The 18,453-nt window shown below is 35.8% G+C and overlaps 1 protein-coding gene across 2 annotated transcripts in view; it reads right to left on the reverse strand.

Moving 5' to 3' along the window:
* Nucleotides 1-7,770: 7,770 nt before the first annotated feature.
* The window catches only part of LOC127424346 (dual specificity testis-specific protein kinase 2-like), a 34,184-nt gene continuing 23,501 nt past the window's right edge, over nt 7,771-18,453 (reverse strand). The window contains exons 2-9 of one of the 2 annotated variants that reach the window (XM_051669438.1): nt 17,698-17,888; nt 16,041-16,162; nt 15,001-15,049; nt 14,657-14,806; nt 10,362-10,529; nt 10,154-10,237; nt 9,936-10,022; nt 7,771-9,668 (exon numbers count right to left, since the gene is read on the reverse strand). In XM_051669438.1, coding sequence (XP_051525398.1) covers nt 9,567-9,668; nt 9,936-10,022; nt 10,154-10,237; nt 10,362-10,529; nt 14,657-14,806; nt 15,001-15,049; nt 16,041-16,162; nt 17,698-17,877 — 942 coding nt within the window. In that variant the 5' untranslated portion in view covers nt 17,878-17,888 and the 3' untranslated portion in view covers nt 7,771-9,566. Of the gene's footprint in view, nt 9,669-9,935; nt 10,023-10,153; nt 10,238-10,361; nt 10,530-14,656; nt 14,807-15,000; nt 15,050-16,040; nt 16,163-17,697; nt 17,892-18,453 lie in introns of both variants that reach the window. The other variant, XM_051669434.1, reaches the window with a different exon arrangement.

Raw genomic sequence — 18,453 nt, forward strand, 5'->3', positions numbered from 1 at the left:
GAATGCATCATTACACAATTTGCAAACTGAGGGCATAAGGATGTTTTCTAAACAGAGGCGTACTGGAAAACAAACTGTATTGCTAATGGTACTGAAAATTGGGTCGCAGTGTTGCTGACCAATAAATGGATTTTACCACTCTTCAGAGCCCTAATAAACACAAACTAGCCTGATCTCAGGAAAATTATGTGACTGTGGCAACATTTTTGCAAAATGATGTTCATGGTTCCTTAGAAGCATCAATTCATTTATGAGGTGAAATGCCTACTGAGTGGCGCTAATAGAAAGTCCATTTTCATCCAAACAGATTAGATTTTTGAGGCTAATGCTCTATCGATTTTCTTATTTATTTATTTTTTTAATCTACAAAACCTACCTCTCTAACTTTAACCTTAAACCTGACAGTGTCACAAAAAGCAAATGCGAGATTAGAAAGACAATAGTTGAAGCAACCACACCATTTTGTGGTGCTTTTATGACACTTTTAGCTCACATGTTGACTCGCATACACTTCAGGACTTCTTACAGCGGTCCTTTGCATCGCAAGTGCAACGCTCTATCAGTAGAGCTAGCCTACAATTTACTGCATCCATAACACATTAGCTTGTAAATGAAGCTGGTTATGTAATGCAAATGTTAAAATGTAATCACCTTACAAATCATGCACAATAGTAACAGTGTTTAGATGTCAGTGTTAAAAATATGCGTTTATGAATTTATAATCTGCCGTTTTACTTGTGATTTGTGTGAAAGTGAATAAAAGTAATTGTTGTTGTAGCGCCTCTAGTGTCAGCTTTACAAGGAAACTGCTACGATACATCGGTTTGTGTAATGCGTTACAATTCATTTTTCAGGCCATGCCAATCCAAATGCATGGGCGGTGTGGTGCCTCATGCCGCCCCCCTGCAAGATGCCGCCCTGGGCAACTGCACATGTCGCCCATGCCTAAATCTGCTACTGATGATAGGGGTTTGATCTCTCGCTGGATTGCAGAAGCTGGCACTGACGGATCACATGTGTCAGTCCTCCTGCCACTTGTATCACTTTATTTTATTTTATTTTTTGTATCAAGTTTATTTACAAAGTACTAGCAATAAACAATGGTGACTTCTTCTGAATTGCTTTTCATTTTCTTATAAATTGAGGGTTATTTAACTTTTATTTTGCATTAAGGCCTTTATACTGAGTTTACTTGCAATTTACCAGTTCCATTTATCCTTGTACAATATTAATTTCTAACTGGAAGGAAACTTTAGCTCATTTGTGGCTGGCTGAGTGCCAGTTGCTATTGCATAGAACAGCTCCAAATGCTGACCTACTCGTTCACTCTCACTCCAAGGAATTGCATTATTCTTTTCTTATAGATCTATTTATTAATGTCTTTTTACGAATTTAATTGCCAATTAGAGCAGTAGAATTACCGAATTGGCAGAAAACTCTCACGTTTGGTAGGTCAGTCCAGGCAACCACTATTGCGTTAAAGAGACCCAATGTTTCTTAAAAAAAAAATTATAAAAATTGGCTAAATAAATGTAGTCAATTCCCTAACCCAAAGCCCCGTGCTCAGGGCAAATTGCTTAGACAAAAAAAAAAAAAAAAAAAAAAAAAATAGAATATCTGTGATCTAGTCACAATTTAGAAAAAGTAAAATTAAAGAAAATGAGAGAATAGATAAATTATCCATTCCTGAAGTAACAGGAAAAAATTACAAATGAAAGTTTCAAACCGTTTTTCTGTTTTTGCATTTGGATTGGTATGGTCTGAAAAAATGCATTGTAAAGCGTTACACGGACCATACATCCAACGAGCCACGTAGAAAGCATTTTGCAAAAATGTAGGTATAGTAACATGATTTTGTGAGGCCAGGATAGGTCCAAATGTAGAAGACTACGTTGAAAATTTGGGATTTAAAATCCTATTTTAACCTGGAAATAAACAAAGTTTAAGGATGTTGAAATGTAAAATAAAGAAGAAATGTTAAAGATTCTGCACAGTTTCTAGGTCACATTATTACACTGATCTTGTGAACTCCTTTGTCCAAAAGGTCAGATTTCTTATTATCCATTTAAGCACAAGATACTCTTTGGAACATTCTCAACTTTTCACTCAAATTGTTATGCTGATAATATAATTTGTAATAAAATATGTTGTATTAAATATGAAAAATGCAAAATAGTAGCATTTTTACTAGTAGTCTCAGACGTTTGGACCCATGTCTCACAATGATAAACAGTTCTATATTTTATCCCTATCATTTTAATTTTCTTTTAACATAATGGATTTTACTTTTTCTTCTTTTTATGTAATAGAAAGACTTATATCTATAATCTGCTGCCCAGATTTGTAGTAACATTTTGCAAAAATGCATTCAAATAAAACGTGGCATTGAGTACTTATGCCTCATATATGTGGCCAGAATTTCAGTGATATGCCTTGTAAACTCCTCCAAAGTTGTTCTATGTGACCTGTCCCCTCCCTTGTCCTACATTTCACACTCCATTAGCTATATAAATGTATTTTATTCTGCTGAGAATATTAAACCTTACTGAAGAGGTAATACTCAGTGGCACATGAAACCATCATTGCCAGGCACAATAAACCCTTTAACAGTATAACACTAAAATGTATATTGCTTGTACCCCATAAACTAGTCTCTGTGCTTCCTTAAAGGAATTTTATTTCATATGTTTAATTGTCAGTGATCACTGGGCATATTTCTGTGTTATGCTATGATGTGCTACGGTTCTTCTGGCAGGAGTTCTGGCATTTGAATGGTTTCCATCGATCATGACTCTCATAACAGGCTGTGGGAAGCGCATGAACCCCACAGAGGATCCAGTGTCCTCTAGAATTGTTTGTTTGGGGTGGGGGTTGTATGAAGATCAGAAGCAGCAGAGCTGAAAGAATGTCAGACTTCTATCACTCCAGGTGGACACACAACATTAAACCAGCAGATGACAGCTGATGAGCGGGCAGCAAGACTTGATGGTGCAGAGGGGAAAATGTCTCATAAAATCCTTCGATTATTTCCTTCTGTTCCGTAACATTTCTGGGCAAATATGTGCGTAGCCTAAATGAAAGATTTACTTGCACATTTCCCAGTCTCAGTCACGGACTTAAATATTGATTTTCACCCACACCTATCAAATTGCTTCTAAAGACAGATTTAACCACTGGAGTCTTATGGATAACTTTTATGCTACCTTTGTGTGATTTTTGGAGCTTGAAAGGTCTGGCCACCATTCACTTGCATTGTATGGACCAACAGAGCTGAGATATTCTTCTAAAAATCTTCGTTTGCATTCTGCAGAAGAAAGGCATACACATCTGGCATAAGGGTGAGTAAATGATGAGAGAATTTAAATTTTGGGGTGAACTAGCCCATTAAAGTAGGCTACAACCACTTAATTATGTTTAGTTTTAATGGGTTAGAGAACAGATTAAAAAGATATGGCAGCAGTGAGATAAAGAGAATCATAAGGATGACGAGTTAATTCAACTTAATTGAAAATTTTTATTCTGTGGCAGTGTTGGTTGGGGAGTAAGGGAATACATGTAATGGGATTACGTATTTAAAATACAAAATATAAGTATTATATTGTATTCCACTACAGTTACAGTTAAATCATTGGTAATTAGAATACAAAAGTTAGAAACATTCAAAAAGTATTTTGATTACTGAAGAGATTACTTTGCATTTTATTGTCATTTGTTTCATTTAATATTTAGTCCTTTCAGTTGGATAACATTTATCCATATAAATGATGCAATCCAAAGTGCATTTGAACAGCGGTGAAACACTTTCTTATGATGTGTTACATTCATACGAGCAGACAGAGAAGTTTGAAGTAAGTTTGGAGCAGAAGAAATAGAAATAAACCTTGTGTAAATTGCCAGCTTTACACTAAGCTAAAATGCTATTTCTAGCCATTTTACATGCATGTTACTAGCCACGATCATAATTGTTTATTCAGAAAATTCACGTTAGATCATCATTTTTTTTTTTTTTTTCAAGTAAGACCTTTGATATTAGGGCAAAAATTTTATTCTTGATAATAATTTTTAAATTGTTTTCCTGTAAAAATATCTAAAAATCCTTAGAACAAGATCAATTAGATTTATCTTGTTTTAGAAACAACACTGCATAAGATATTTAGGTTTTTCAGAGAATGTATTTTTAACATGTGTATTTTGTCTTACTGTACTGACAGAATTTTTATAGTCAAAACAAGTGAAAAAATCTACCAGTGTTGAAGAAGTAATCCAAAGTATTTAGAATACGTTACTGACCTTGAGTAATCTAACGGAATACGTTACAAATGACATTTTACAACATGTATTCTGTAATATGTAGTGGAATACATTTCAAAAGTAACCCTCCCAACCCTGGTTGTAGTCCTCGAGACCGGACTTGGTCATGGACTTGTGAGCAATCTGACTCTGTCTTTACTCAAACTTGAACAAGTGTGGACTCGGACTTAACCCAGAGTCCAGTCGAGTCCCTTTTTAAAAAAAAATATACAGTGAAAAGCTTCGACTTATCAGAAAATCGTTTTTGACTGATTATATCAGAGATCTTGAAGTCTGCTGAGTAGAATCAGAACTATGCCCAGTTCACAAATAAATCATTTTACTGAGTCGGTTCTTTTCAGCAAATTGGCCAATCAGCTTAGCAAAAAGGTCTGAATCGACTGGCTATTCAGTCTGAATCATTTGTTGGATGAAGTGGATATCTGTACCTCCAGTCAACAAAAACTGCTTTTTGGAGAGGTAACTTTGAGAAACTTCCATTGGTGCTGTGTCTTGTTAATAAGGGGTTGTTTACACCAAACGCGTTATTGCATCCACCCAAGCTGTTTTTCAGTTATGTAAACATGCTAAACAGATGTCTTTGACCATTGCATTATGTATCACTGTTTTTTTTTTTTTGGCGTCCCATGCAGGAGCTTACACAAGTTCTTTTGTCAAGTTAAAAAGAACATCAACTGTTAAAAACATGTCTCAAGACACCTGTGTTATACTCTTTTCCCTGATAGCACACGTACAACACCCAGATATCTATTTGATGTGTGTATTTACTGTTTCCATCTGGAAGACGTCTATTTTACATTGTTTGCTCATCTGCAATATCTCTATAAAACATATGTCAATAAGTATTTCTCGTATGTCAATAAGACATTCCTCAAATGAGACATTTATGATTTAGAATTATTGTAAATCTGATCTTTTTAAGATTTTTAGCAGATGTTAGATGCTTTCCAGATGAAAAGATCTAAAACAGACATCAGAGATGTACATGTGCTATCTGAGTTCACTGCACTGCGTTGGTCTGTCTTTAAGAAATGCTTTAGGCATTAGTTACATGAATGCTACACATATTGAAGAAAATGTAAAAAATACTTCTGTCAATGTCATCAGACTTGAATGGTTTCTGGGAGAAAAAAAACAAAACTGTTTCTGTGCCTACCCAGAAATGAAATATTCCAGGCACAAGCAGAAATGATTACTTGACTTACAATGAATGAAATGCAGAAGTGCAACTGAGGAAATTGTTAACAAATTGAATGTAAATTTTTATATCACTTTCTTCATAAACATTGTCATATTTAATACATTATTGTTGGGTTTTTAGGCCCATTTTAGCTATTGTACAGTTATACTGTATTTTGTAAAGCAGAAATGTTAAAATAATAAAAGAGGTTGATTTAATATATAGTTCTTTAAACTATTTAATAAATTGATAAAAAACTCTCATCTTAGAGTCTGCCTTTAATGGTCTCGGTCTTGACTCTGACTCGGCCCTATCCTGTCTTGGTCTTGACTCTTACTCGACCCTCTTCTGGTCTCGGTCTTGACTCGAACTCGACCTACTATGGTCTCAGACTGGACTTGGACTCGGATGAGCTGGTCTTAACTTCAACACTGTTCTGTGGGAATAAAACACCTTTTAGTATCACTGTAATTCAAAAGATGATGCAAAAGAAGACGCTCCCATCTAATGGAGAATTTGTGCCATTACCGGTTTTGGCTAAATGCTCGCAATGCCTTATTTGTAAATTATTAGGTGTATCACTGCAGTTTTGAACAATTTAATAATTTGATTGATCTATTCTGTTTTATTGATCTGATAAAATAATAACAGAGTCTGTTAACATTTCAAATCTAACATGACTCAAAACTAAGTAAACAGATTTAGATTGATAGCCTACTGATAATAAACAGGTGTGTAATGGTCAAACAGCAATTAGTATGATCTTGTTTTCTGTTGAAACTGATACTGAAATGACTGATACCAAATTAGTTTTGCAGAGAAACAGACACAGTTACATTAACTGTAATATATCTTCAGACCATTATGATCATATTCATATTAATATTCTAATCACTTGGCAGTAAACTACATTTTAAATCCTTAGATGACGGACATCTAGAATGTGTTTGGTGGGTTTTGTTAAGGCATAGCACAGCTAGCTGTTTACCCATTACTGCTATAAAGCTTGATAAAACATCGAATTAAAGGTGTCAGCTGCTTAACACGTGCTTTAATTGATCTGTAAAGTAACATACTATACTATGCCTTAACAAAACCCACCAAAGACACACCTGAAGAAAAGTTACTGTTTAATTATTCATTCACATCTATTCAGTGTTTTGGTACAGCTGGAGGAAAAACATAGGCCGTTGGTTAAATGCCAAAAGCATCAGCTAAATGGTTTCATATTTATTAAAAAGCGAATTTAGATATTTTCATTGGAAGTGAGGACAAAACAAGGGGTTCTAGTAATGGATCTCTAAAGGCTATGTAGGCCTACTGCAGCAGGATATTTGGTCAGTCCCGTTTAGACTGTTAAATATAGTTATGTTTGTGATAAACCAGAACGTTTTGCACATCGTCATTTGCCTAGCCAATGTTCTGCCAAAGGACAGCCTGCCTTTCCTTTGTTTCTTGTGGTTGGTTGAACCGACCACGATCCCACCAAAGTTAGATGTTAAAGGTGTTAAAAACCCACTGGCAGAATTAAAAGTAGCAAATGTAAGCCAGATTTGACCTCATTTCTGTTGCTATCTGGGGCTTGACTTTTGTGTTGCGTTAGCTCACCTGATGATATACCTGATATGCGCCTGTTTCATACAGGCCTGTCAGTGAGTAGCCTACCATTTAACTTTTCCTCTAAGCCCTCTAAAGATGAACACAATACATTTTGAATAAAAAGTCAGTACAAACTTGCATGTTTGTTATATGTGATGTAGATAACGTCCATGGCTGTTTTACGTTACCGGTCATTGGAGTTAATTCTATTGCCCAACATCACATAAAAGACATTAATCCCACGGTGCTCTGATTATCTTTCATGATTATTCTTATAATGCATGGAGTGATAACAGGCACCACAAAGAAGCTTGGTCTGAAATGTCATTAGCATTGGGTTTCAGAAGAGTCCACACCGCAGAGAAAGTTGCCAGGTAACCAGACATGAAAGAAAGCAAAGCTCTTCTTCTTTCCATTAATGGCCGTCCACTCCTGCAAGCAAAGCTCTTTGTTTTTGTCGCATAATGATTGTTTAAACAATAGTTTCTTATCGTACTTTTATCTATCAGGCAGAGAAAGGGACTCCAACTTTGCTTTGATATTATGCAATAAGAGATCTTATCAATAGTTTGCATATAATTCTAATACAAATTAGCCCAGTGCAGCTGATCAGCTCAATTCTCAATTCACTCATGTTGTGCAAAGAATATAAAAAACACTTGCCATAATGAAAAGACTAGTGTTTTTCCCAATTGCTTTATTTGAAAAATATACACACCATTCAAATAAGTTTCCTTTCATCTTTATATAATATGTATTACAAAAACACTACAAACCACGGAAAGATTCAGACTATACAGACATCAGCACTGTGTTCAAGGGACAGGGAGGTTAGCATGACATATTTCTCTCCAAGAGATTTGCAAGACTAGAGGAAAGCTCTAGCATCCTCTTTGAGGCACTGAATGTAGATGTCGTTAATGTTAACTTGAAAGACGTTTAAGAGGCAATTCACAAAGGCATCTAAAGCATAAATGATTAAAAACTAAAATAACAGCTTTTACACGAACTAATAAATTAAACACAAATAACAAGAAAAAAGTACAAATACAACAAGGAGCCGTTCACACAGAATGTTATTGCATACATTTCCGTGTTTTTTTTTCTATGTAAACATGCACGACTAGACAGATGCCTTTGATGCTTGCTGTTTTTTCAGCATCTCGCTCATTGAGCATCAGGTTTAACACTGTGTTAAGCTTTAAAATTTTAATAGCACGTCTCAAGACATCATTGAACTACATCTAGCTTTCTAACGCAATAACACATTCTGTCTGAATGGCCTTTAAGGGTGCCAAATTATGTAAATCAGGTACATTGATGGGTCTTGTGATGAGGGGGACTCAGGACCCCTATGGTAGCCTACATTGGTAAAAATGTGTCCCGGCCCCAGTGAATTTATAGCAAAGGCCTGGATTGCAGCCCCACCTTACTATATTATGTTCAGTGACTTCAAGAAATGTTTTAAGAGAAGCTGTTTGGTGTAACTGCATATTGGAGCCTGTTTGGTGGAACCATCTTGCATGTTTTTTGATACTTTTACTACTGAAATTCATAACACATGAGAAATAAGCAAACTAAAATGAACAATAAGGTAGCAAGAGGTGTGACTTGAGCTTTGTTGTTTGTTTGGATGTTTCAAAGAAAAAGGGTTAAACAAATTCAACAAACAGTACAAATGAGAGCAAAATACATGCTTTAAGGAAGGAAATCAGGATCACCTTGTGGTTATTGGTGAGCCCTAAGGAGGGTTTCCAAAGTGCACCACCTCAGCACACAGTGGAAGCCAAAACCACAAATGAGAAAAAGTTATGAGCACTTGCTTCTGTATAAATTGCCCATGAAAGAAAAGTACACACTCTTTACTTTTTCAATACTAATGTCTTTAGTTCCAAAATACCTATAAATATCTTTCTCATAGACAATTTAAATCAAAACTGGTTATGTACTGTATAAATTTACCAAAGCCTTTAGACTCTATGAAAATATTATTTGCTTATTTAGAACCAATGACATGCTTTGTGACCTTTAAGTTAATTCTTTTCATATCATTGGTTATATTAGCCATCAAAGTCTGATTTAGGGTGATTTTAAATTTAAAAGATTCATATAAAAACAGAAACACTGATTTGTTTACAGTCTCTGACAGTCTGTGGCTTTGTAAAGGTTGACACTGCAAACAGCTAACACTGTAGCTGGAACCTGAAACAACATTTCTCTTTGTATACTATTACTGTACAGTATATACTATGTACAGCTGTGCTGAGTTGAACTGTAATGACGGTATGTCTAATTACCTGATGAGCATCCATAATAAATTATGTGACCTTTTTGTTGATCTGCTCTTTTAATGAAAACAGCTCCAAAAGAAATGTTCATTTCAGCTGCATTTGTATTTGTCATTAAGCTCAAGTCTATGTACAGAACTCCAGCTGTTCATGTCCATTGTAGAATTGATGGGAGGACTTGCTGCAGCTCAGCCTGTGGTGAGATCAGTGTGAGGAGGTTCCAAAGTTTCAGCAATTTCACCTAACTCCTCCTGGAGCTCTGCGAAAGAGGGCCTTCGAAAAGCCTCTAACTGGAAGTGGGAGAAAAACAAATGTTCATGAAACACAAAAGGAGATGTTAGGTAAAAATGTAAGTCTGAGTCATCATTTACTTTTATTGTATGGAACACAGTCAGTGAATGTGACTGAGGCTGTTTTTCTACCTAAAATATCCTCTTGTGCTTAACTGAAGGTAGAAAGTCATAAGACTTAAAGTGTCAACAACTGTCCAAATACTTTTCAGGCCACTGTATGTCCATTGTTACATTCACAGTCTCAGTGGTTCAAAAGCAACTTACCAGACAGCAGCTGGCTGCCAGCTCCAAAAGATGCTGAGGACACCCACTGGCCATTTTCTTGAATGCGGACACATCTAAGCCAAAGTCCTGCAACATACACATCCATATATGCATACAGGGACAGTAGTTTAAGAGAAAAGTAAAGCTCACTAAATTCTGACATTGGATTAGATTTTATATTTCTGAGTATGAGCATCAATAATGATATTTATATAAACCTGAGTTCTTGGAAGGATTTCTGGGTCGGCTGAGACCCTAGCCAGAATTTCACACAATACAATTCCAAATGAGAACACATCCACCTAACATTACAAAATTAAAGCAAAATTAGCAAAAAAGAAAAACAAACACTTCAGAACATTAAGTTGAATCACCACAAATTTATGTCTCGCTCTGGCTAGACAGAGCTACATTTTGATTCATCACCTTACGATCGTATGGTTCCCCGCGGAGCATCTCAGGGGCCATCCAGAAGGCGGAGCCCACAAGTGAAAGCTTCCTGTCCTTTGCAGGAAGTTCTACAACTTCTCTAGCCAAGCCAAAATCAGTGACCAGCGCCTCTTTGCCTCTCGCGGTCACCCTTATCAGACAATTCTGTGTAAAAAGAGACACATACAAACAAGGCTTTAATTACATTAATTTGATAATTTTCTCTCTTTTTTTAAGACCGTAAAATACTTCAAATTATTAATAAATATTTTATGTTTTAAGAATTTGCAAAAAGGACATAAAGGCAGAATAAAAGTATTCCATTCTCCTCAAATGGTTTAATCCATGCCTTCTGATGAAATATGATCACTTTGTGTAAGAAACAGGCCAAAATGTATCACTATAAATCTCACTATAAAATTATTTGGGTAAACTATCCCTTTAACTTTCATTTAAAATAATTATGCAAGGCAAAATCACAAGGCAAAATTACATTAATCTGTTCAAAGTCAGTGTTATTGACCAAGAATGTATAACTAAGCAATACCTAGTATACCTAGTAAGTGTAACATGGGATACAGTTAGATGCATATTCTTGTTTGGTCAATGAAAATACATTTTAATGATAATTTAGAAGGGAAAATATGGATTTTAATGCAAACTCCCCTTTAATATAGGCTTAAATAGCAATCTAAACATGAAAACAATAGTTCACATGATCAAAGTCACCTTAATTGAGAAATTCCTGGAATGTCAGATGAAAAAAAAAAAAAAAAAAAAAAGCACGTATGCCAAAAGCACGTATGCATTAGGATTAAACAAGGATTTTATTGTGCTCCTGTACGAGTGGATCTCCATCAAAGTGTTTTTCATAATAACGGCCAGAAGGGGGAGGCAAAAACAAGAATAAAGATTTTCACAACTCGCCCACAGCCTTCCACAACCGTTTAGCGTCACAGAACTTCTCATTTCCAAAATCTGAACGTGTTGTCTTGTAACAATCAAATAAGTACATTTATGGCAGTGTATTTATGGGAGACTTATGGCATTTATAATAAGGATGCCAAATAAACGCAAGCCAACCACAAAAAAAAAAAAAAAAAAAAAAAAAAAAAAATAAAGTGACCTGTGGCCACTGACTGGACTTCTGTAAACAAAAACTATGTAAATAAAGTAAGCTAATTTACATCTAAATATAAAAGATTTATAAAAAACATATTAAGATACTGCACGCGACCGCTGTAGTGTGCTTCAGTACAAGCAGGCTGTTACAGTATATGTACAGTATATTGGAGACAATGTGCCTGGCAGCTGAGGAAGAACTCCCAGGCTCAAACGAATGGAATTTCACATCATCAACATCTCAGTTTAATGAATTATTCAGCTGACCCTGTACTTTCTAAAAGGGTCTACACTGCCAACAATTCCTCTCCTCCATCTCGAACACCTCTGGGGTACCGATATGCAATGTTATGCCACACTTTTGATGATGCGTCATGGCTAGACACACATCATTTACTCTGAAAATCAGTTCTGAAAATTATCATGGGTGTATTAAAAAAAAAAAAAAGACCTGTTATTTTAGAGGCAAGGCAAATGAGGAGACATTGAGACTGACCGAAGTAAAGGGATGCCAGGCACAATTCAGACGTTGTGGCCAGTGGGACTTCTGGAGAAAGTGCTGATAGATGAAAACAGTGGGTTCTGCATCTGTTTTATATTAGAATCTACACCACAGCACAGCCCAAAACTGTGACCTATGATTATAGGATCAAAACAACTCCAAGCCCTGAGTCAAGAAGCCTCCAAATTTAGAGCAGTAACTCATGCATATGCCAAGAGTTGCAACAGCTTCTGGCTGTGCAGCTAATGGGAGGGTTTGGATAACCCTTTTTTGATTCAATATAAAAGTAAATCAACAGAAAAAATAAATAGAGACAAAGTTCAGTTAAAAAGACTTATTTTATTATCTTATCTTATTTCAAAGTTCTACAGATTAAGAAGAGCTGCTGTTGTAGACAAACTGTTTTTAAATGTCTTAATTGATTCTACTCAAATGTCCCATTACATACTTTATATGTACATAAAGAGGGTTCAATAGTCCGCATTAAAAATCCATGCCTGCTCAAATGCATGCTGTCATTAAAACAAATAATAAGTAATTATAAAATTCATGTAAAATTTTCAACCTCTCTGATAATATAATTTTCAAAACATTTTCAAAGTTGACTGAGACTTTTGTACCCCATAAGAATATTACATTATCTGACATTTCATAGTGTTTAATGCACGGTCAGAAATTTTCAAGGAGTATCATAAGGATGTTTTTGATCTTGTAGAAAAGTGCCGTGATGTTTCCATGGAAAAATGCTCATCTTGAACTCTTTTCAAACTATACTATTGAATTCTTTCACCATCTTTAATATTAAATGTCATTTTAATGTTCCAAAAGAATTCATTTGATATTCTTTAAAACACCAGCTTTAGGGAAGCACAGTCAACTTTAAAGGGGTCATGACATGCATATTTTTTTTTACTATTTTGATATGTTCCTTGATGTTCACTTATAATACTAGTGAAGTTTTTTTGAACAAAAACAGTCACATATTTTTTAAAGATGATAATTTTCCACCCTCATTCTGACCCTTCAAGCTTTGGTGCTGCTTCTCCTTTAAGACTTGACAGTAAACACCCACAGTTCTGATGGGCTCTCTGCTCTTGACTGATCTGCTCTCTCTTCTTGCCATCTCACTGCTCACCACTACTGGGCAGACTACGAAAGTGATAAGGTAAAGTAGGGGCTGATGTGTTGTTGTGGAGGTGGTCCGATACAATTGTCTACCAAAGTGTAACATCACAATGTGGAAGAAGTAGAGAATGTGTCGATTTGGCAGCCTGTTTTCAGCAAATGCTCTTTTTGCAGTGAGGAGGAGGTTTTGAGGTCTGAAACTTACACTATGTTTTCATAGTACAATGACTTCTATGTCAAAAGATCAATGAAAATTTGATTCTTCATATCATGGCCCCTTTAATAGCTTCTAAACTCTGAAAAAAACTTTCCACAGCAGTACTTTCAGTGCAGTGGGACCCAATCAATGGTCACACTGACGGATATGCTAGATGTCACAGTTGTGCATGTTAATTGTATGGTTGGCAAAATTGTTTGCTCATTGTTAATCTCTGAATGGCTGATAAATGGGCTGGGGCACAGAACAAGGCCAGAGTAAACACGAAAAAGGGGGAAGGTGGGCGGTAAAGCAGCTAGCCTATAAGCTGTTTGTGTATTTTGCATTTTTAAATGAGATGGGAAGAGTTGAGTGTGTATGTGAGAATGAGAGAGAGAGTTGGAGAGTTTATTACCCTCACAATGAACTGGCTTCTCTGAGATCTGATGATTTCTCAGAGAATCTCCATAGAAGGGGCGCCTACACAGTACAGAAAGCTATGAGTGTTTGACGAATAGAATTGCATAAGATTTGTATGTTTAAATGGGAATAATCTGAATTGGATTTCCAAAAGCCTGACCTGCCTGTCTAAAATACTTATTGGTCAACAGATGCCAGAGTACATTATAGCACGATACTGCTGCAGGATTATGACAAAAAAATCATTATTTTGCAGTGTATTTACAGTCTACATTGAGAGATCCGTTCGACATGTAAAGAATCCAAAATAATTCTGAATACTGACTATGCTTTTTGCGTTTGTTCATAAGCTTCTTTTTGAGTGTCAGGTCATTTTTTTTTCAGCATTCATTTTGCATGCCACCGCAAACAAGTGAAACAATACAAACATTTTGGCATCAGACTGTTTAAAACCTGCATAATAGCATTAGGTTGCCATTACTGATAGGACTAGACTATTTTAAGCATCTCTAATTGCCATGGCCATTTCATTGCTCATCGGACATGTCAGGGATTGGTTAAAATATATCAACCACTGCAAAAACCTAAATAAAAACCTTTGACACAACAAGAGTAGACTTTAATGGAATGCTGTAATCAAATGTCAGTTTTCATGATTAGTTAATTGCGGCAGCCATAATTGTAATCGATTACTTTTTCAAATAATTGTGCAGCCCTATAGCAAAACTGAAGGTTGCATGATGAAACGTCACTTTCACAAACTTTTGTGTTTTCCCTCTACTCCCTTGCAAGGTTTCATCCCTTTGTCATGTATTTGCAGTGTTCTCTGACTCAGCATTAAACTTACACTACAGTATAAGGGCACTGTCATGGCACACTTTTCAAAGCTAAAGATGAGTGTGACTGAAATGTGTAGTCTTGCTGTACCTTAGAGTTGAGATCTCTGTGGTAGATGTTTTTGTAGTGCAAGTAAATCATCCCTCTCGTGATGTCAGAGGCCAGGTCCACTTTCTCTCGCCAGCACAAAGGCACATCTTTCCTGGCCAACATCTCCTCTAAGCATCCTCCACTAACATACTGTCCAGAGAGACACAGCCACGGAGGGAAAGAAACAAACATTTTTACTTTTATTATTGTCCTTCAAATCTATGTATTTATAAGTAAAATGAAATGCATAAACTAAAAAAAGAACAGTCAAACAAACACTACTTTTATTATTGTCCTGCACATCTATGTATTGATTATTCAGAGGCTGAAAAGATGGAGCTAACCTCCAGAATTGGGTACAGCTTGTCCTCTCTGACACAAATTCCCAGATACCTGGAAGCAGAGGTAGGAAAGATCACACTGTCAGTGTGCTGAGAGATTTGAATGTGGCTCTGTTTTTCCATAACGCACTGGAAAAATACATTCTGAGATTGCTTAAATAAACACACGTGCTCACAGTTTTAGATTAAACGCATTATAATAGCAGCATGATGGATAGATGGGCTGGTTTGAGTATTTCTGCTGATCTCCAGGGATTTTCATGCACAACAGTCCCTAGAATTTACCCTGAATGGTGCCAAAAACAAAAAACATCCAGTGAGCAGCTTTTCTGTGGACGGAAATGCCTTGTTGATGAGGTCAACAGAGAATGGCCAGACTGGTTCAAACTGACAAAGTCTACGGTAACACAGATAACCGCTCTGTACAACTGTGGTGAGAAGAATAGAATCTCAGAATGCTATTCTGAGATGCTGGTTGGCACTGTTTTGGTGGCACGAGGGGGAATTACACAATATTAGGCAGGTGGTTTTAATGTAGTGACTGATCGGTGTATATGCTTTCTGTCAAATTCAGCAATCCTGTTCATAGGTCAATGTGACTGTAAATTGTAATAGAGTGATGGAAGCCGGCAGATAGCTGGAAAGCTATAATAGTTTAGAGCTGCGCTGAGAGCTTTGAATGTGGCTCTGTTTTTCCATAATGCATTATAATAGCAGCATGATAGACAGCACATAGCTTGACTGATTGTAAGAGGTTACCTGCAGAAAAAAACTGCAATAACTCACACTTTAGTTTTTACTTTAACATGTATACATCTGTAAATTTTAAATAAACATAAAAAACTCAACCACATGGGTCAACCATATTTATACAGATATATGGCCTATACAGTAAATAATGTATACAAATCTTGATGAGGTATGAAGGCTTAAATAAAAGGTCCAAATGTCTATTTTACATTTAGATGAGGGAGTTCAATCACAGACTTGTGCATGAAAGAGTGTTAATTAGAGTTGTTAATTAGCATTAACAAGTGTGTTACCTCACTATGTTGGGGTGAGAGAGTTTCTGCAGAAGGCTGATTTCTCGTACAATGCTGTCCTGGTCCACATCATTCTTATAGATCTTTATTACCATCACTTTCCGAGTGGTATTATGGGTCACCTGACAATGACAGTAAATTCCAGTGAACATTAGATTACAGAAGAGGTGAATGAACCATAAAGAGCTTTAAAGACATTCCTTTCTCTCAAACTAAAAAAATGGCTCTTTGGCTGAACTTGATTCAATCGTATAACACAGTTGCACAGGTTTGAAATCAGTTTTCTTAACTTAAAATCACTGTTAACTCAACACAAACACTTTGTGTAGAAAGAACCTAGTTGAATTGGGTAAACACAACAAAATGAACTGTCAATGTAACTCAAATAAATCTCTTATTTCTTTATGTACTAACTAGTAAAAGTTAGTTTTAGCATGCTAAATAAGTGCTGGTGGTTGAAAGCACTACAGAGTGCAGTTTATTAACTATGCTATAGTTAGCACACCAGTTCCTCAACAAACCAAGCAATCAATTGAATGTGCAACATCTACCTGTCCTCACCATGATGGTAACCCCCAAAACTCCATCATAACAGAAACTCTTGTAAATATCAACATAACAAAACATTAAACACTGACAAATATCTCCCTGTATATTCATCTAGTGCAAAAACACTTAACTTTAACATTTACTCTCCCTATCAAATCCCATGCAAAGCATGCTGGGAAATGGAAATCCCTTGCTAAGTTTTATCAGTGCTACATTAATGTAGTGCCAACTCAAATGGATTAAGTAAACTTCCATTTGACAAATTTAAATGTATAGAACACAGTCAAATCAAGTTGCGACAAAATGTTCTGGAATTGTTTTGATTTCACTCATTTTAATTAAGTAAAATAAACAAGCAAAAATCATTTTTTGCTTGTAATATACAGTACACACATACACAAACAAATGTATTCAAAAATCCACCTAAACAGTTAATAATACAAGAAGGGACAGAACTGCTAGTAATATTGTTTTGGCATCTATGAGCTATGCAATCATTAGTTATGTAATGAACACAGCAGGGACTCTTCAGGAACCCATTAAAGGGTTTAGTCTAATCAGGCATGAGGGCCATCTCAAACTGGGCCTGGCTGACCAATATGTCCTAATTAGTAGGACTACAATACAATTACTGTACAAATGCCATTAATATACTGTATATACACACACTTATAGCACACAGTGGTAGATCCTCTGCAGTACAACAGCATGATGCCAAATAATTTCCATTTAGACAGATGATCACACAGCTTCATTCTTATCTTAAATAGCAAGCCTTAGATAAACATAACATTAACTTGCTGAGCAGGATGACAGGGCTTTGACGAGTACAGTGATATTAGTCTGTGATAGACGTTACTATATCACAGTTTTTTAATTATAAAAAAACATTAATTGTCAGCATAACAGAGTAAATCAATGTGCACATATATTATGTACTAGGCAATGTTGTAAACTTTTTTTATTTATCTGTTGCAAGCAAGTTTCTCTAATTATGGAAATAAATCTATACATTCTGCCAAAACCTTTTTTTATTTATTGCATATTATGGAGATATTATCTCTATACCATATTTATGATATCAGCTGACATGTTAAAGGAGTATTACCTTGTAAACCTTTGAGAAGAAGCCACTGCCAATTAGCTCATGAGTGAAGTTTTCCCAGAATTCTAGCTTGCGAACAGCTGTGCGTAGTTTCTGCCAGCGGTCCACATGGTAGTAAGTATCAGAAGATTCTCTATACAGTGTTGGGCTGGTGGGCTCAGAAGAAACGTCCACCTCACACATCCTGGAGATCTCTGCTAAGAACAAAAATACACACATTTGTTTTTCTATTATGGTGGGGTCTTTCCATTGACTTCTATTGTTTTTAAACTGAGTTAATGAGAATTTTTCTCTCCTAACCCTACCTTTAAACCTACAGAGCACTTTAGAGGACAGGGCGCAGATGTTTCTTTCTGAAATAGTTTTGCGTGCCCTCGCAATAAGTTTTGTGTTCCTTTGCAATAAATTTACCATGGCAACCCTCTACAGACACGTTGGAGAATTAATCGCCATAGGCTAGTAAATTTTTGTTTTTACTTGCCAGACTTTTGACAACATGTAAGCGTAATGCAATTAAAACCTAAAAAATATATTATAATTTCACCCCATAAAGCATATACAAGATTGTGTATTTTATTTTCATATTTCGCTTTTGATCCTATTAATCACATTTTAGCTTGTGTACAAATGTGCAAATTTCACATTGTATAAATTTACATGATGTCAAAAAAATTGAATTTTTAATTGATACAGGTTGAAATTTCATACAATGTTTTTTTTTCTCTCCCCCTTTTCTCCCCAATTTGGCATGCCCAATTC

The sequence above is a fragment of the Myxocyprinus asiaticus genome, chromosome 3 (genome assembly GCF_019703515.2).
Source record: "Myxocyprinus asiaticus isolate MX2 ecotype Aquarium Trade chromosome 3, UBuf_Myxa_2, whole genome shotgun sequence".
NCBI lineage: Eukaryota > Metazoa > Chordata > Actinopteri > Cypriniformes > Catostomidae > Myxocyprinus > Myxocyprinus asiaticus.